This window comes from Saccopteryx leptura, chromosome 8, assembly GCF_036850995.1.
Source record: "Saccopteryx leptura isolate mSacLep1 chromosome 8, mSacLep1_pri_phased_curated, whole genome shotgun sequence".
NCBI lineage: Eukaryota > Metazoa > Chordata > Mammalia > Chiroptera > Emballonuridae > Saccopteryx > Saccopteryx leptura.
Window position 1 is genome coordinate 53,788,500 of NC_089510.1, and position 19,363 is coordinate 53,807,862.

The 19,363-nt window shown below is 50.2% G+C and overlaps 1 protein-coding gene and 1 pseudogene across 8 annotated transcripts in view; one reads left to right on the forward strand and one right to left on the reverse strand.

The window, feature by feature from the left end:
- LOC136379840 (kalirin) overlaps positions 1 to 19,363 on the forward strand; it is a 635,535-nt gene that overhangs the window by 456,105 nt on the left and 160,067 nt on the right. For 5 of the 8 annotated variants that reach the window (XR_010746806.1, XM_066347435.1, XM_066347439.1 and 2 more), the window contains exons 17-21: positions 1,467 to 1,685; positions 5,321 to 5,470; positions 8,487 to 8,601; positions 13,897 to 14,012; positions 14,495 to 14,617. Coding sequence is in view for 7 of the 8 variants with exons in the window: in XM_066347435.1 (XP_066203532.1) it covers positions 1,467 to 1,685; positions 5,321 to 5,470; positions 8,487 to 8,601; positions 13,897 to 14,012; positions 14,495 to 14,617 (723 nt within the window). In the remaining variant the exon portion in view is untranslated. The remainder of the gene's footprint in view (positions 1 to 1,466; positions 1,686 to 5,320; positions 5,471 to 8,486; positions 8,602 to 13,896; positions 14,013 to 14,494; positions 14,618 to 19,363) is intronic. The other 3 variants (XM_066347437.1, XM_066347440.1, XM_066347438.1) reach the window with 1 other exon arrangement.
- LOC136380171 (U2 spliceosomal RNA) lies at positions 16,629 to 16,728 on the reverse strand (annotated as a pseudogene).

The following is a 19,363-nucleotide window of genomic DNA, read 5'->3' on the forward strand; positions in this document are numbered from 1 at the left end:
ACAGAGAAAGAAACCGGGGATTTATACTGGATCCTTCCTGCCCGTTAGTTTGCCTTTTCCAGCTGCGTTCAGCATGTAGGAACCCACGTGCTGATGCGGTCGGTCGTGGGGCCTGAAGGCGACTCTGGGCAAAGCGGTGGCCGGTGGAGCCGCGGCTGCGGGGGAGCTGGCACTCACAGCGGCGCTGGGTGCAGGCTCGGGACACAGGCAGGGCAGCCAGGAGGTGGTTGGTAGACCTGGAGAAGTAAACAGGACTGTGTGGACTGCCATCGCAATGAGGGCGAAGGGGGCGGTAGAGGTGGAGAGGAGGGAGGTCGTACTCACCCCCGGGACAGGCAGAAGGGCTGTGCTCTTGGGAACTGTCCCGGCACTGCTGCCCAAGGGGGAGGACAGAAGGAAGTCTGGAGGCAGTCACAGGGCCTCAAGCTGCTCCTTTTCACTGCCAGCGGAGCGGTACTTTCCCCGAAGTGCAAAGGCCACATTCGTCCTGTGCCACTGGGCTGGAATGATCCCGGTAGCTGAGGCTGGGTCGTTAGCTCTTCGGAGCCCTGAGGCTCATCCACATCAGTCTTTCATTTTAGTAAGTTTTAACCGGTGGCTGAGGCTGGGTCGTTAGCTCTTCGGAGCCCTGAGGCTCATCCACATCAGTCTTTCATTTTAGTAAGTTTTAACCCCAGTCGGCGCTGTCCCAGCCACCCAGTCCTCCTGCCTGGTCTCCTCACCTCCTGCAGTTAATGTAGCCTCAGAGAATGCAGACCACACTGAGCCTGAATAACAAAGTAAACCTTCAACAGTGTATGTGTGATCCTCAAAGCAGACGCAAATAATGCAGTACTGTAGGGATTATGTGTTGAACCAAACCAGCTACTCTGTTCTCTTGGTGAGGTTACCAAGGGATGGTGTCAGATGCTACCCTTCTGTTTTATTAACCTGCCGAATTTATTCTTTCTACTGGAGTCCTTTTCAACTGATTGTTAATGTTTAAAATGATTGCATTGTTGGCTCAGAGTTGTGTTACATGGGGATGTTTTTACACGCTGTATTTACTTGGTCTATAAAATGGGACTGCCTTTGAGAATGCATTATGATGAACAAGTTTATGATTAGATTTGAAAAGGAAATTTAACTAATGTATGAGCCAATCAGAGAGCAGATTTATACCAAACTGTAGTTCCTCTTCCACAACACTGAAATGTCTTTAAGACCCAGAATGATACAAGTAGAAAGAATTGGGGACAGGAGTTAGGGACCTGAACCATTAATTAATGAAAATATATGATGTTCAATTTTTTTTATTATTATGCTTTTAAAACAGTGATGTATTAGTCATCATGACAAAATGTTTGAATCAGTCATTTAAAGCTCTTTAACTTTTCTGCATCTCTCCACTCACGCCTCACTCCACCCCCTCCCATACCACGCCTGGGTCGTTCCCATGGACCTTTCTTTCCTCCCCTTGTGCCCAGTCCCTCTTTCATGCCACTTCCTTGCAGAAGACGCACCAGAGCGCCCTGCAGGTGCAGCAGAAAGCCGAGGCGCTGCTCCAGGCTGGCCACTACGACGCAGACGCCATCCGGGACTGTGCGGAGAAGGTGGCCCTCCACTGGCAGCAGCTCATGCTGAAGATGGAAGACCGGCTAAAGCTGGTCAATGCCTCCGTGGCCTTTTACAAAACTTCTGAGCAGGTGAGGGAAAGGGCTGTGGGATGGGTGAGGCTGAGGCTGACGGAGGGTTATTTTCTGCCTCACACTGCAAATCTGTGGTAAATACCACAGCAGGAAGCCAGTCCTCTCGGTACTAACAGTTGGGAGTAGAGAATGATTTGTGGAGACACCACGCTTGGCTTCCATATAATGCTTTCCATTAGAGAAGTGGACCGTGTGGTTTGTTTCTTATAAATTTCTCAAACTCATTGGATCTAGCTGTTGAAATAGAAATAGGGTGGGTGTATGTTGAATGCTACACTGGAGTGGTATATTAGTCAGCTATTGCCACAATAATGCTGTGTAACAAATTACCCCAAAACTCAATGATATAAAACAATAAGCATTCTTTTTTTTCCCCTTTTTGTTTAAGTACCCAGAGCTCAGCTGGACTTGGCTGAGCGTGGCAGGACTGGCCCCAAGCTGCAGACTGGGACTAGATCTGTTCTTGTGTCTCTCATCCTCCTTGACTAGTGACTACTTGAGGTGCATTTAGGGTGAAAGGCTGGAGTGCAAGAGCCCAAAATCTGTGAAAGTGTATTTTGAGTCTCTGCTTATGTCACACGCTCTAAATCCTTTTGGCTAAAACCAGTCATATGGCCAAGCCAACATCAATGATGCAGAAAAGTATATGCCTCCTATGAAAGTTGAGAGGAGAGTGACAGTTTGCTGAGCACAGTCTAATCTAGGACTGTGCATTGCTTGAAAAACATACCATTTTTTCCTCCTGGGGCCCCCAGTCTAACAGAGAAAACAGAGCTCTCAGTCAATGGAGAACTATCAGCCTAACTGGTGGGATGATGTCTCTGTGGGAGAAAAGGCAGGAAATATGTACAGTGGGGCCATAAAGAGGCAGACCCATTACCATCACATCTGTACAGCAATGCACACAAGAGTTAAGAGGATTTTTAAATGATTTGGGAGCTGTTAGGGAATTCTTTCCATGAAGTAGAGGATTAAAACAGAAGTGATTTTATTCATTGTAAGATACTTTTCCTCGTTTCCAATTGCTTTCTTATAGAAATAGATCAGAGAATCATTGTCTTCTGAGTGGCTTATAGAAACCATGGGCAAGTGCCTAGGAGCACAGCCAGCATGTCTGTCAGAAGGCCCTGCAGCCAGCGGTCCAGTCTCCACACCTCCTCTCAGTCCTTTCTGTTTCAGAGAAAGGATGTCTTCAATGGCCATGGAAGTGGGAGCAACAAAGACGATAAAGAGCTTCCCTGCTGATCTATAAATTCAACACAATCCCAAATTACAGCAAACATTTTTGAAAAAAAAAAAAAGTGATATTTGATTCTAAGGTTTATATGGAAATGCAATGAACCTAGAGTAGCTAAAACCACTTTGAAAAGGAAGAGTTACACTACCTGATTTTGAGACTTACCCTAAAGCTGCAGTGATCAAGACAGATGGTACTGGGTGTAAGAATAGACTCGCTGGAACAGAATAGAGGTTCCAGAAGTAGACCCACATATATATGGACAGTTAGTTTCTGACAGAGCAAAGCAATAGTAAAGTTTTTCAAAGAGATGATTATGGACAACTGAATGTTCATATAAAAATGAGACTAGGCCCTGGCTGATTGACTCAGTGGTAGAGCGTCAGCCTGGCGTGTGGAAGTTCCGGGTTTGATTACCAGCTGGGGCACACAGGAGAAGTGCCCATCTGCTTCTCCACCCCTCCCCCTCTCCTTTCTCTCTATCTCTCTCTTCCCCTCCTGCAGCCAAGGCTCCACTGGAGCAAAGTTGGCCCGGGCACTGAGGATGGCTCCATGGCCTCTGCCTCAGGCACTAGAATGGCTCCAGTTGCAATGGAGCAACACTCCAGATGGGCAGAGCATCGCCCCCTAGTGGGCATGCCAGGGATCCCGGTCAGGTACATGCGGGAGTCTGACTCTCTGTCTCCTTGCTTCTCACTTCAGAAAAATACCAAAAAAAAAGAAAGAAAGAGAGACTTAATTCCTTTCTGTTCTCACAAATTTGAATTTGAAATGGATCAAGCTGCTGAAGGGGACAGAGTACTAGATTAAGAGTCAGGAAATTTGACCCTGAACTAACTTTGCCAAAGGTCACTTTATCTCTCAAGGTTTCTATTTCTCTGCCTTTTAAATTAAAGGATGTATGCTTGATCATCTTTTCAGCTTCCAAACCGATTGGTTTTAATTTTAAATCTAGTACTAGTATGGGACAGGTGTCGAGTACTGTTTTTCTTAGAGTTTTTGAATGTCTGTTTTCTCTCAAGTTGGGAGCCATCCTGAATGTTTTCATGCTTTGCCTAAAGAGAGCTGCGCCATGCTAGGAAGTCAGCTAGCGCCCAGGAACAGGGCCCTCATGTCTGGAAGCATGTTGGCTATGAAGTGTCCTGCCTGGGACATCTTGGAGCTCAGTTCATAACTCAGTACTGTACATGTCCTATCCAGTGCCACACTCTTTATCAGAAAGGATGACTCTCAGTCAGAGGAAGCCAAGGATGCGTATTTTCTGCTTTCACCTGCTCCCATGCCAAGCAACTCATCGAAGCCTTTTGAAGGCAGATCTGGGAATATGGGTTTCTATTTCCTGCGTCCTTCCCTAGGCCCTGCACTAGGTTGCCCTGGGTCTCCTGCCAGTTCCCCTCAACCTAACTTTCCCTCTGAGCCCCATTTGAAATAGTTTTGCTTTTTCTCTCTTCTGAGTTCATTTTTAAAGGAATTTAAACCAGTGTTTTTCAACCACTGGTCCATGGACAAGTCTGCCAGAAATTTCCTGCAGGTCTGCAAAAGAGTTAACCACCCTGATGTTGTATGAAGATTATACACCCAATTATCTTAGTCAAATTCACTTATGCTCAGCGTGATTTCTGTCTTAGCAGTCCCCAAAATAATTCTGTTTTCACTGGTCCTCAAGTATAAAAAGGTTGAAAACCACTGATTTAGAGCATGGCTTCTCAGCATTTTTCAAACTATAAAAAACTTCTTACCTCTCCTTTAGGTTAACCCAAATTTGATATCCCTCTGAAAGAAATGTACATTTTGCAATAAAAAGCTTGGAGATGTCATTGTCATATGGTAGTTTCTTGAGACATTTTTGCTGGGATATTTTCCACTAGGGAGGAGAAAGATAACAGTAATTTGTGGCCCATAAGTCACGCAGTATGTAGGTAGCTTCCTCCTTTACTTCTGCTTGAAACTGCTTCCTATGGGACAATTACGAGGGCTGGGCAGCCCGAGTGTCTTCTCCAAATCTCATTGTCCTGTACTGCCTAATTCACAGAGTGATCATAAAGTTATAGCAATATAAAATATACATTTTAAAAAAACTCAAAAATTACTGCTCTATCTCTATACAGTATCCCTAGGTGATACCATCAATCCTTGTAGCTTCAGCCTTTAGCTATTGACTGTCAGAAGATGATTCCAAAATCCCTATCTCAGTCTCAGGCTGTGTCCCGAGGTCCAGATGCTGGGTCACTTCCTCCTGGATTGCTTTTAAATGCCGCAGGGGCACTGCACACCCTGAATCTACAAACTGAGCTGAGAAATTGTGCATCTGTGCAGGCTTCTCTCTGCTAAAGGTACTCTGAAAATACTTCCCAACCAATTAATTTACTGAGTCTTTTCCTCCGTGATCCATTAGGTCTGTAGTGTCCTGGAGAGCTTAGAGCAAGAATACCGGAGAGATGAGGACTGGTGTGGTGGACGAGACAAGCTGGGGCCAGCAGCCGAGATCGACCATGTCATTCCACTCATCAGTAAACACTTGGAACAAAAGGAGGCCTTTCTTAAGGTCAGAGCACATTGTCATCCAAGGTCTGGGACTGTAGCCTGTTCTTTCATATACCTTCTGCTCTCCCTCTCTTTTTCTCCTTCCCTCCTTTCTCCTCCTTTCCTCCTCCTCCTCTTCCTCCTCTTCTTCTTCCTCCTCCCTCCCCCTCCTCTTCTTTCCCCTCCTTATTCTCCCCCTTTCCCTTCTCCTCTCCCTCTTCCTCCTCCCCTCCCGCTCCTCCTCTTCCTCCTCTTCCTCTTTCTCCTCCTCTTCTTCCTCCTCCTCTTTCTCCTCTTTTTTCTCTTCCTCCTCCTCCTTCTTTTCTTTCTCCCACTCTCCCCCTCACCCCAACTCTCTCACACACACACCGCTTCATATAGGTTTTTTATACTGCTGTTTTTTTCTAGCTTCTTATGTAAAAGAAGGTATTTGTAGAGATGAGATCAGCTGGTTAACTTGACAGGTTGAAAGTTCACACTTCAAATATTTATTTCTCTCAGCACTTTTTGTATGGTTAGGCAGTCAGCACACACCACACTGCTGGTGCCATGTTCAAATATCCTGATATCCCATTGATGTTAACTGAGAAAAATACATACTTTCACTCAGTTATGTTTGGTTTAATAAAAGATGTTTAAATGAAATAGATAAACCAAGATATAAAACAATATTAAAATAAATCTTTAAGAAATGGATAATGCGCCTGACCTGTGGTGGTGCAGTGGATAAAGCGTCAACCTGGAATGCTGAGGTCACTGGTTCAAAACTCCAGGCTTGCCTGGTCAAGGCACATATGGGAGTTGATGCTTCCTATTCCCCCCACCTTCTCTCTCTCTTTCTCCTTCCCCTCTCAAAATTAATAAATAGAAATCTAAAAATTAAAAATAAATGGATAATGCAGTATTTAGGGCAAGAATTAAAAGAAATCTCTGTAGACATCTTATTTATTTATCAATATACTAATTATCCATTGCTGATCAATGTAACACTGTGTATTCTGCAGAATGACAGGAGAGATACCGTCCTTTTTCCCTTTTGTTTTTGAGGGCCTGAAGCTTTCCCAGGGCTGCCCCCACGGGCCCTCGGCTTCCCAGGGCGGAGCCCCAGGGCTGCCCCCACGGGCCCTCAGCTTCCCAGGGCGGAGCCCCAGGGCTGCCCCCACAGGCCCTCAGCTGGCGGGGATCCCTCCCAGCCCCCTTTCCCGCAGCCTTTGGTCTTCTCTCAGATGGAGTCTTCGGTGTGAAAACTTGTGAAAGGCTCCATTTACTCTCAAGTGTCATGATCTGCTCCCTGACATGTTGCCACTGATTTTCTACAATTCTGTATAACTGCCTTCTTTTTTTTTTTTTTATGAGGGTTTGGACCGCCTCTTTGTCTTTTATTTTTATTTTTTTAAGAGGACCTCCCCGGCCGTCCTCCCATCTGTCTGGTGCCTGCACCTGCATTCCATCAGAACCCTTAGGAATCAGCTCCTACTAATGAGATTCAATAGAAAGTCTTCCACACAGGGCTTAAGATGATTTTAATAGTCTCCCCTGTTATAAAACAAAATTTAAAACAAAACAAATTAAGTAAAGCACATCAAAGATCTTAAATAGAAGTATAAAGGTATTTCTTTATAAAATTCAACACTTCTTTTAAAGCAGGAAAAAGGGAAATGTTTTCATTAGATGTTTTTCACGTGTGCCTAAAACCATGGTCAGGAACTCCCTGTGGTGGGAGTTTATGCCCAACAATGGGACATCGAGCTCTCCGTTTGCGTGCATTAGTTCAGTGGTCCCTAACCCCCGGGCCGCGGACCGGTACTGGTCCGTGGGCCATTTGGTACCAGTCCACAGAGAAAGAATAAATAACTTACATTATTTCCATTTTATTTATATTTAAGTGTGAATGATGTTTCATTATTTTTTTAATGACCAGATTCCCTCTGTTACATCCGTCTAAGACTCACTCTTGACGCTTGTCTCGGTCATGTGATACATTTATCTGTCCCACCCTAAAGGCTGGTCCGTGAAAATATTTTCTGACATTAAACCAGTCCGTGGCCCAAAAAAGTTTGGGGACCACTGCATTAGTTGATCTGCTTTGGATTTCTCAGCTTTGGCCCCCATCCAGCCGTCAGATTCCTGAGCCCCTAGGTGCACCCACCAGCAGTCTTTTTCCAGAGCTCTCTGAAGCCATTGTTGCTAATGCAGCATTTAAAATATTTTCTACTATATAATTTGTAGAATCAGATGCTAAGTGTAAAAAGGTTTTAAAATTTGAGTTTTGTCTAGAAATAATTTAATTCTGAAAACTATGGATTAAAAATATATTACTTCTACAATCAGGGGAAAAAAACTGCTTTTTAAGGAAATTCAGAACATCTGTGGTCTTGAGCAAAACTAGAAATACCGTCAGTACACCTAGATTCTAGCCCTGGCTGGCTTTATGACCTCTGCCCTTTGGGGCCTCAGTTTCCCCCGTGGGCACAGCAACCTGGGACGGCCTGTCCTCTCCGCCTTCCTGCTATTGTGAGTCCGAAAGGGGCAGTGTCGTAGCTCCTACTCCTTTAGGCAGAACAGTATCTCCAGTGAGGGAATGTTTACTAGTGTTATTGAGGTGCGGGGGAAGGGGTGATGGACAAATAAAATTTTAAAACTGGGTAATATGCACTTAGAGTTGGAGTGTGTGGTTAATAGGTTTGTTTCCCAAATTTGCTTTCCGAAGTCTAACTTAAACTAATGTTAAAGTGATGTAAAGGTCACACAAGAGGCTTTCTGGTGGCAGACAGAAACCAGCCTAGAGCAAATGTCAGTAATCCTCAACTTACACTAGTCAAGGGATGGCTGAGCTCTGACTTTTAGGGGAGAGGCACAGGAAGCAATTCTTTACTCAGTAAAAGGGGAAGCCTCCCGCGTTGGGACTGGAATGTCCAGGAACTAGAGTGGCCTCCAGGGCTGTGCTCACCCAGAGCTGCAGAGCCCCTACCCGGTGTCCTGCAACCCATGCACCTGCTGGACTTACGTGTGGGGGCCCCCACCTTTGTCTCCCCCAGGCCTGCACCCTGGCGCGGCGGAACGCTGAGGTGTTTCTCAAGTACATCCACAGGAACAACGTCAGCATGCCCAGTGCCGCCAGCCACACTCGGGGGCCCGAGCAGCAGGTGAAAGGTCAGTGTGAGACCTGCAGCCACGGCCGCTTCAGCTGCACGGACCTGAGGCTGCGCCCGGCCCCTGTGCGCTCTCCGGTTCCCCGGTTCTTCTCCGTGGAGGAGAAAAAGATGTGGGGTGGCGCGGGCACGGAGAAAAAGATGTGGGGTGGCGCGGGCAGTGGTGACTCTTGGGAAGTTTTTTAAACATGCATCAAGATTTGGATAAAATTTTGCTAAAGCTTTTTCATTTATTTATCTCAGAATCTAGAGCAGTGCTATCTGATAGAATTTTCTGAAATAACAAAAACGACCTTTGTCAGTCCACGAGACACGTGGCTTTGGAGCACTTGAAATGGGCTGAGAAACTAAATTTTTACTTCTATTGAATAGTAATTCATTTAAAAGGAAATCGCCAAATGCGGCTAACATTTCGAACAGCACAGTACTAGAGTGCCTTATAGCTGGGAACAAGACGAGTTCTAATCCTGGCTTTATTACTTTTGGCTTAAGATTTTAAAACTTCAGGTTCCTTCTTTTTTTTTTTAAGACTCTTGAGGCTTAAAATGTGGTCCCCAGGCCAGCATCACATGGCAGCTGTAAGAAAATAGGATCCCAGGCCCTCTAAACCTACTGAGTCCACCTGAGTTTTAGTAAGAGCTCCCCGCCCCACCCCAACCAGGTGATTTGTATGTACATAAAATTTAGATAAGTCCTGGTCTAGGTAATCTTTAATATCTCTTTTAATTCCAAAAATTTTATAACTGGATGAAAAAATCAGTCACCTTTAAAAACTACCTATTAGCTGACCACATTAAGCTTAAGTTGTTACCGGTGGAATCGCTTACTCTGAAGCACGCAGAAACTCGCATTGAGTGGGTATAAAGTTTAACAAATGTCGTCTTGACACAGCAGAGAAATAAAACCCTGGAGACTGAGGCTAGGTAGGGAACCAGCACTGGCTTGGAGTGAGGGCTGGGGGCGGGTCGCAGTGAGGGGCGGGGGCGGGTTGCAGTGAGGGCTGGGGGCAGGTCGCAGTGAGGGGCCGGGGCGGGTCAGAGTGAGGGCGGGTCAGAGTGAGGGCTGGGGGCGGGTCGGAGTGAGGGCTGGGGGCGGGTTGCAGTGAGGGCTGGGGGCGGGTCGGAGTGAGGGCTGGGGGCGGGTTGCAGTGAGGGCTGGGGGCGGGTCGCAGTGAGGGGCGGGGGCGGGTCAGAGTGAGGGCTGGGGGCGGGTCGGAGTGAGGGCTGGGGGCGGGTCGGGAGTGAGGGGTGGGGGCGGGTCGCAGTGAGGGCTGGGGGCGGGTCGCAGTGAGGGGCGGGGGCGGGTCAGAGTGAGGGCTGGAGGCAGGTAGGAGTGAGGGCTGGGGGCGGGTCGGAGTGAGGGCTGGGGGCGGGTCGGAGTGAGGGGCGGGGGCGGGTCGCAGTGAGGGCTGGGGGCGGGTCGGAGTGAGGGCTGGGGGCGGGTCGCAGTGAGGGGCGGGGGCGGGTCAGAGTGAGGGGCGGGGGCGGGTCGGAGTGAGGGCGGGTCGGAGTGAGGGCTGGGGGCGGGTCGGAGTGAGGGCTGGAGGCGGGTTGCAGTGAGGGCTGGGGGCGGGTCGGAGTGAGGGGCGGGGGCGGGTCAGAGTGAGGGCTGGGGGCGGGTCGGAGTGAGGGCTGGGGGCGGGTCGCAGTGAGGGGTGGGGGCGGGTCAGAGTGAGGGCTGGAGGCGGGTCAGAGTGAGGGCTGGGGGCGGGTAGCAGTGAGGGCTGGGGGCGGGTCGGAGTGAGGGCTGGGGGCGGGTCGGAGTGAGGGGCGGGGGCGGGTCGCAGTGAGGGCTGGGGGCGGGTCGGAGTGAGGGCTGGGGGCGGGTCGCAGTGAGGGGCGGGGGCGGGTCGCAGTGAGGGGCGGGGGCAGGTCAGAGTGAGGGCTGGAGGCGGGTAGGAGTGAGGGCTGGGGGCGGGTCGCAGTGAGGGCTGGGGGCGGGTCGGAGTGAGGGCTGGGGGCGGGTCGCAGTGAGGGCTGGGGGCGGGTCGCAGTGAGGGGCGGGGGCGGGTCGCAGTGAGGGGCGGGGGCGGGTCGGAGTGAGGGCGGGTCGGAGTGAGGGCTGGGGGCGGGTCGGAGTGAGGGCTGGAGGCGGGTTGCAGTGAGGGCTGGGGGCGGGTCGGAGTGAGGGCGGGTCGGAGTGAGGGGCGGGGGCGGGTCGGAGTGAGGGCTGGAGGCGGGTTGCAGTGAGGGCTGGGGGCGGGTCGGAGTGAGGGGCGGGGGCGGGTCGGAGTGAGGGCTGGGGGCGGGTCGGAGTGAGGGCTGGGGGCGGGTCGGAGTGAGGGGCGGGGGCGGGTCGCAGTGAGGGACTGGGGGCGGGTCGGGAGTGAGGGGCGGGGGCGGGTCGGAGTGAGGGGCGGGGGCGGGTCGCAGTGAGGGGCAGTGGCCGGTCGCAGTGAGGGGCAGTGGCCGGTCGCAGTGAGGGCTGGGGGCGGGTCGGAGTGAGGGCTGGGGGCGGGTCGCAGTGAGGGCTGGGGGCGGGTCGCAGTGAGGGGCGGGGGCGGGTCGGAGTGAGGGGCGGGGGCGGGTCGGAGTGAGGGCGGGTCGGAGTGAGGGCTGGGGGCGGGTCGGAGTGAGGGCTGGAGGCGGGTTGCAGTGAGGGCTGGGGGCGGGTCGGAGTGAGGGGCGGGTCGGAGTGAGGGGCGGGGGCGGGTCGGAGTGAGGGCTGGAGGCGGGTTGCAGTGAGGGCTGGGGGCGGGTCGGAGTGAGGGGCGGGGGCGGGTCGGAGTGAGGGCTGGGGGCGGGTCGGAGTGAGGGCTGGGGGCGGGTCGCAGTGAGGGACTGGGGGCGGGTCGGGAGTGAGGGGCGGGGGCGGGTCGGAGTGAGGGGCGGGGGCGGGTCGCAGTGAGGGGCAGTGGCCGGTCGCTGTGAGGGGCAGTGGCCTGTCGCAGTGAGGGCTGGGGGCGGGTCGGAGTGAGGGCTGGGGGCGGGTTGCAGTGAGGGCTGGGGGCAGGTTGGAGAGCTGCGGAGTGGATCGTGGGAGGTGCTGACCTGCTTTAGGAAGAGCCTCCCTCCCTGCTCAGAGAGCTCAGGAGGTGAGATCAGAGGCTGATGGGAAGAATTCACTTTAGGAATCGAAGTCCCCTACAGAGGAGAGGGAAGCGGGTTCCCTTTCCAGGTGCTTCTGTCTGTGGTGGAGCAACCCTGTGGGTGGCTGGCCTTATGTCACCCTCCCCTTCCTGCACATTTCAGAGCATGAGGTCTGACTTCCAAATGCAGGTGGCAGCTTGGGTGAGCCCCGCTGCCTGCCGGGAACGGGCTCCACCTGCACTCAATGTGCTTAGGGTGGAGGTGCCCAGAGAGAACAGGAGGGCAGGTTGTTGCCCTTAGGAAAGCTTTTAAAGGGAAACCTGAAACCCTGTAGGATTTTTGCCTGATCTGGGTTGATGCTGTCAGCTGTCACAGGGGGAGCTGCAATGAGCAAAGCCCTAACTAGGGGACAGAAAGACTAGGAAACAGGCTCTCCCTCATCTCCCCAGTTGAAGCTCCCACCGGAGCAGGGACCTACAGTCTTCCCGATATCCATTTCCTTTCCACTGGCTGCCTGGACCCAAAGCAGTGCCACTCATTGTAAGTTCTGTACAGGAGCAGTTATTGCCGCATAACAACCACAAAAATCAGTGGTGTGCTGTTGTCAGCATTTATCGTTCAGTGACTGTCGGCCGGGACCGGCCATGTTGGCTGGGCTCAGCAAGGCGGCTCTGCTTTGGGCTGCAAGTCCGGCTGGTTTAGCTCCTTCGCTGCATGTTAGGTTCTTGTCTGCCCACGTGTATTAATCCTGGGACCTCAGTGGAAGGGGCAACCATTACCCAGGAGAACTTACAGTTGTCGATGGCAGAGACAAGCGGGAGGGTCAGTGCATTGCACGTGTCAAGCCCCTGCTTATGTGATCTGTTAACAACCCCTTTGCCAAAGCAAGTCACATGGCTGAGCCTGGGGTCAGGGGGAGAAAGTACACCCTGTCTCTTTGGGGAGAGACTAAAAAGTTACATGACAAAGGCATGGATTTAGGGAGAGGTGAATAATTGGGACCTATAAATGCTGCCGGCCTCATGAGGGAGAGACAGATTCTGTCCTTAGAGAACCAGGCTTCCTCGAGCATTCAGAGTACACAAAATCATCAAAAACTTTTAAGTGTAAATATAAGGCTGTGTCCTTTCCGTAGAGCACAGTGACTTGTGCGTCACAGCCCCAGTAACCCAAGGTGGCTAAGGACTTAGGATCTGAAGTCAAACAGCCCCACGCCTTCCTGTGTGAATAACCCTGGCCAAGTTACCTGTGCTCGCTAACCCTCAGTTTCTTCATCGTAGGATGGAGATGATAACGGTGCATACAGCATGTGGTGTTGTGAAAATATGTGCCTGCCACCTAGTGAGGGCTTAATGACATGTTAATTTTTCATATCCTCATTGTGTATTTTATTGGTATCTAATATAGTTAGTAGCAAGCAGGAGGCAGACGTAATACAAAATAAATTTGATTGCTTCAAGCATAGAGCATACTATGAAAACACTTAGGAACTCTATTCATGTAGCCAGTTGCCCCTGAAACAACAGAAGCAGGGAGGGAAATGACACGGACGAACACCTTCCATGGCCACTGTGGTGTTCTACGCCTGTTCACAGCCTCACGCTTAACGTCATCAGAGAGAATAGAGACCAGTGTCAGCCTTTCTTACTCTTGGATCCAAAACAACATGGAAGTTTGGCCCTAGGGATATGATTCCATGTGGACGTGATTCCAACACCACTTCCCTTTGCCCACGATTTAGAAGTTTTACAATTGTGGCTCTGCTGTTAAAGTGCGGTGTGCACAGCCCCGTGTGCAGTGCGGAGTGTGGCCCACGGCTCAGGTGTTCGTGCGGGTTCCCCAGCCCTAGGCCACCGCTCCTTCTCACCCCATCCCAGAACTCCTCGAGAACGGCTGCAGTTCCTGTCGAGTCCGTTCACCCTCGTAGGCTCCAGGGCCAACTGAGTTAGTTATTTTAGGTAATGACACTTCCTGTGTTCTCTTACCATCGAGGACTAGCTTTACTGTGGAAAAAATCGGGGTCACTTTTAAGTCACCCTGGGGATATACTCTTTCCTCATTAATTGATGGAAACTTATCAGCAGGCTCTCCCCCTAGACTGGACGGCCCCATCTTGCTCCCCTCTGGGAAATTCTCTCCGGACCATGCTTTTTCTCCCTTGCTTCCGATGTCTGGATTAGTCCTAGGGGGAGGCTTGAAGGTCACAGTTACCCGGCACCGGGGGCGTGGGGCCTTCCTGCGACCAGTGCCTTCTCCTCTCCCTGCAGCCATCTTGAGCGAGCTCTTACAGAGGGAGAACCGTGTCCTGCACTTCTGGACCTTGAAGAAGCGGCGGTTAGACCAGTGCCAGCAATACGTGGTGTTTGAGCGCAGTGCTAAGCAGGTATGTTCAGAGCTTTCCCCGCCTTCGCCTTGGTTCTAGAGACTATACAGAGGCCAAGAAGACCAACACTTGGGCCATCCAGAAGAGGGTCATAGCGGCAGACCAGGTAGAAGAGATGGGAGATGAGGATGAAGAGAGGACAGAGCAGGGTGCCACTTACCAGTCACTCAGCCTTTACCAAGCTCTCTTTAGAGTTTAGTACCAGGACTTGGGAGGAGATCCTGGAGGAAGATTACCCCTAATTCATGATGATGCTGGGTCAGTCTAGTGCACAAGACACTCTCTTTGTCGGTGGGACGTTCCAAGTCTAACAGGGGAAGGCTCATTCACAACATCAAATTCCAGGCTACAGACTGATCGAATCGTGCCGGCATTTCCTGGGTCCATCACGCTGCCCCAAACCACAACCTCATGGTAGCATGGCATGTTTTCCTACTGACAGCTGGCTTTTGGGGGACTGAGTGGGTTGTTTCCCCCCACAGGCACTGGACTGGATCCAAGAAACAGGTGAATATTACCTCTCAACACATACCTCCACCGGAGAGACGGCAGAGGAGACTCAGGAACTGCTGAAGGAATACGGGGAGTTCAGGGTACCTGCCAAGGTAGGAAGCACCCCAGGCCCTCCCCCAAACCTCCCCCGTCCTCCCAGGCTGACCAGTTTTACACTGCGGAAGGGAGAGCAAGCGCCTCTCACACAACATGCTTAACCACAGTGGCGAGGGGGGAGCCGGGGGGACGAGCTCCTCTGAAACCCAGACACCCACAGAACTGCAGCTGCTGAGTAGAGCGTCTGTTTGCACGCTGGGCTTCCAAACCCTCCTCTTCGTGCTCCAGGTCTGGATTCTCTAAGCTCTTTCAGACCAAGTAAGGCAGTGGGATGTATGCATGTGAAATGCACCCTGGGGACATACATCTGAACATCTATGCCTAGCCATCTGTTCTTGAAATTTTAATGGCTTGGAAAATCCACCTTATGGGAAGGGCCAGTGGCTATGGGTGGGTTCTCAAAGCAAGTGAGTTTATTTTCAGTTTAAATCCGTGTTGTTCAAGAGTCACCTGTGCTGTCGTCTGGCCTCAGACCTCACAGGAAGCCAGTCTGGGGTTTCCAGGGCCAAAGCGTGCACTGGCGCACGCACCACGCCCCCTCACACTTCCGTCCACACTGCGGCAGAGAAGGCTGCCATAGGAGGACATCTCGCTTCCATCTGGTACCACAGGCAGGAAGTGATCTGAATACCCTTGGGTTTGAGTGACAGTTTGGTCCGTCTGGGTTCCCTCTCTGTAGCGTCCTCGTCCCTCACGCTGGGCTCCCTGCCATGGAGAGCCTTCCCTGGCCTCACTTCCGCACATGGTGGAGGCCCTCACCAGGATGAGAGCTGATTTTGTTGGAGTCAGTGGGGAGCATATTCATGCCCACCCTACCCAGAGATCCCCCTGACACTATGGCGAGTGTTCCCCTAGTTTGCTGTGACAGTTATAGGCTCTTAGCCTCATTCCTGATCTGACATTTCAGAAGTGAATCCTCCACTATGAACTCTTGATAATGGGAAACCTTCCCGTGTGTTCCTGTGAGCCTTTGGGCTTCTTCACCCAGTGTGAGTCTGTCCCTTCGGATGAGAGACTCATTTCAATACCAGAGAAAAACAAACAGCACTAGGAAGGTAGCAAGGGCACAGAGCCCTTTTCAAATCCAAAGGAAAATGGCTTTTGAGTTACCCACCTCTCATCTCTGCTCCTCTCTAAATAGTGTCAATAATGAACCATTAACAAGCTGAAAAGTGTCAGCTCCACTGGTGTTCCTACTCACAGCGGGGGGTCCCAGAAGACACCCAGAACTTCCTAGGATCAGAATCGGCCCTTAACCAAGTGGAAGTGCAGAGAATCACTTAGTGAAATCCGTCCTTCCTTTACCATCTTCCTGCCTTTCTCCTCCTTTCTGCTGACATGGTTACCGCCTAATTGGTTTACTGCTTTTGGCCTTTCCTTCCTTTAATCCAGGGGTCCCCAAACTATGGCCCGCGGCCACATGCGGCCCCCTGAGGCCATTTATCTGGCCCCCGCCACACTTCCAGAAGGGGCACCTCTTTCATTGGTGGTCAGTGAGAGGAGCACATTGACCATCTCATTAGCCAAAAGCAAGCCTATAGTTCCCATTGAAATACTGGTCAGTTTGTTGATTTAAATTTACTTGTTCTTTATTTTAAATATTGTATTTGTTCCCATTTTGGTTTTTTTACTTTAAAATAAGATATGTGCAGTGTGCATAGGGATTTCTTCAAAGTTTTTTTTATAGTCCGGCCCTCCAACGGTCTGAGGGACAGTGAACTGGCCCCCTGTGTAAAAAGTTTGGGGACCCCTGCTTTAATCCATCCTGCTCTTCATTGCTGTTCACCTTTAAAACACTGCTGTGGTCACACACCGCCCCGCTCAGAAACTTGAATGATTCTGCAGTCAGCAACTCACTGACACAAAACAACTCCTACGACTGATACCTTGTCGCCCCAGTGGTAGCTCACATTACTCTTCTCTGCAAATCCCAGCTGAGTGGTTGTACTTCCTCACCCTCTGAGAGACACCTGGCATGCTTTCTGTGTCTGTACCTTTCCTGCTCCTTTACTCTCCTCACCCATCCTTCCTTCCCTCTAGTTTGTACTTTTTAAACTAATAAGAACAGATACTATACTTGATTTTAGCCAAAAGGCTGAGAAGCAATAGTTTGTACGTTTTTAAAAAGATTTTATTATTGATTTTAGAGAGAGGAGAGAGAGAGAGAGAGAGAGAGAGAGTATGTGTGTGTGTGTGTATGTGTGTGTGTGTGTGTGTGTGAGAGAGAGAGAGAGAGAGAGAGAGAGAGAGAGAGAGAACGGAAGGGGAGAGGAGCAAGAAGCATCAACTCGTAGTAGTTGCTTTTCGTATGTGCCTTGACCGGGCAAGCCCAGGGTTTCAAACTGGCGACCTTAGCATTCCAGGTCGCTGCTTTATCCACTTTGCCACCACAGGTCAGGCAATAGTTTGTACTTTTTATTTTTTTTTTAATTTTTTATTTTTTAATAGTTTGTACTTTTTAAAAGAGCCCACCTTTCTTCATCAGTGCCTCCTCCTCCGTGGTCCTGCCCGCATGCCAGGATGTGATCTGGCCTGGCCCGCATGGCTACTCTTGTCAGCATAACCCCTAAGGCACCTGGTGTGGACTTCCTGTTCTCTGGGAGGCTGTGTGCATTGTTATCTAAGGGCAAGAACCACTCTATTCACTTATCTGACTGTGATTGTTGCATTGAAGGAGGTTATTTGTGAACATAAGGGAAAAAGAAGTTTGAGTAGGTTTGAACAAGTCCTATCTTCAGAATCTCTATTTAATACGATTCCTTTACTTTGACTCTCTCTATAGTTTCTCCCTCTTAACTCAGCTATTTCCGTTAATGGGGTTGCCTTCTCCCCTCTGTCACATCCAAGTTGTCGGACTCTTTGGTGTTAGAGTAACTACAGAATACCAAGCCCAGCTGAGGGACTTTCTCACCCACCCCAGGCCCCTTCCTAGAGTAAAAACTCTTTTAACCAGACATCTTTGGTTTTAATCTTTGTCACTAATAAATTAACTTGAAATGGAAACCATGTGACTTTTAAACCACACAGAGTAAACATGGTGGACCTCATGACTGAACAGGGCAGTAGAGTGTACTGAATTATTATACTTATACTCTGCACTAAAGAAACAGATCAGGTAGAAGAAACACTGTATTTTTTCTTTTCTTTTTTTTACAGAGACAGAGAGAGAGAGTCAGAGAGAGGGATAGATAGGGACAGACAGACAGGAACGGAGAGAGATGAGAAGCATCAATCATTAGTTTTTCATTGAGACATCTTAGTTGTTCATTGATTGCTTTCTCATATGTGCCTTGACCACGGGCCTTCAGCAGGCAGAGTGACCCCTTGCTCGAGCCAGCGACCTTGGGTCCAAGCTGGTGAGCTTTTGCTCAAATCAGATGAGCCCGCGCTCAAGCTGGCGACCTCGGGGTCTCGAACCTGGGTCCTCCACATCCCAGTCCGATGCTCTATCCACTGTGCCACCACCTGGTCAGGCAGAAACACTGTATATTAAAAGGTACTTTCTTTTTTTTTTTTTTTCATTTCTGAAGCTGGAAACGGGGAGAGACAGTCAGACAGACTCCCGCATGCGCCCGACCGGGATCCACCCGGCACGCCCACCAGGGGCGACGCTCTGCCCACCAGGGGGCGATGCTCTGCCCATCCTGGGCGTCGCCATATTGCGACCAGAGCCACTCTAGCGCCTGAGGCAGAGGCCAAGGAGCCATCCCCAGCGCCCGGGCCATCTTTGCTCCAATGGAGCCTTGGCTGCGGGAGGGGAAGAGAGAGACAGAGAGGAAAGCGCGGCGGAGGGGTGGAGAAGCAAATGGGCGCTTCTCCTGTGTGCCCTGGCCGGGAATCGAACCCGGGTCCTCCGCACGCTAGGCCGACGCTCTACCGCTGAGCCAACCGGCCAGGGCCTAAAAGGTACTTTCTAACAGCAATCCACAGATATAAGAATAAAAATAACAGAAAGAGAATATGCGTGAGGATAAGAGGAAAAAACTTTCTTATAGTGGTGTGCTGTAGACAACCCAGTTAGAAGAATATGAACGACGTTTTCCGGTTGTGGGTTTCAAATCTCTTAAGAGGTCCAGGCACACAGTGATAGGAAAGCTTACTTGACATGTGGGTGGATATTTTTGAGAGGGTTAGTTGTTTACATGTGACGACAAACTCTCCCCTATGGAATGAATGTGAAGCTATAGCTCAAGAGAACTGTTTACCCATGCAAGAACTCAATAGGTTTTTTAAAAAATTCTTTTGTTTTTAATTTTTCACAATTTATTACTTTTTAGTATATTCACAGGGTTGGGCAATCATTGCCACTACCTAATTCCAGAACATTTTCATTACCCCAAAAACAAACCCCACACCCATTAACAGTCACTGCCCATTTCCCCCTCCCTCAGCCCCTGGCAACCACTGGGCTGTCTCTGTGGATATGCCTGTTCTGGATATTGCATATAAATAAAATAATATAATCATATGATATGTAGTCTTTTGTGTTTGGCTTTCTTCATGTAGCATGTTTTCAAAATTCATCCATGTTGTGGCGTGTATCAGTACTTCATTCCTTTTTTTCTTTTTTTCTTTTTTTTTGTATTTTTCTGAAGTTAGAAGCGGGGAGGCAGAGGTAGACTCCCGCATGCGCCCGACCAGGATCCACTGGCATGCCCACCAGGGTGCAATGCTGGGCCCCTTTGGGGTGTTTCTCTACTGCAACCGGAGCCATTCTAGCACCTGAGGCAGAGGCCATAGAG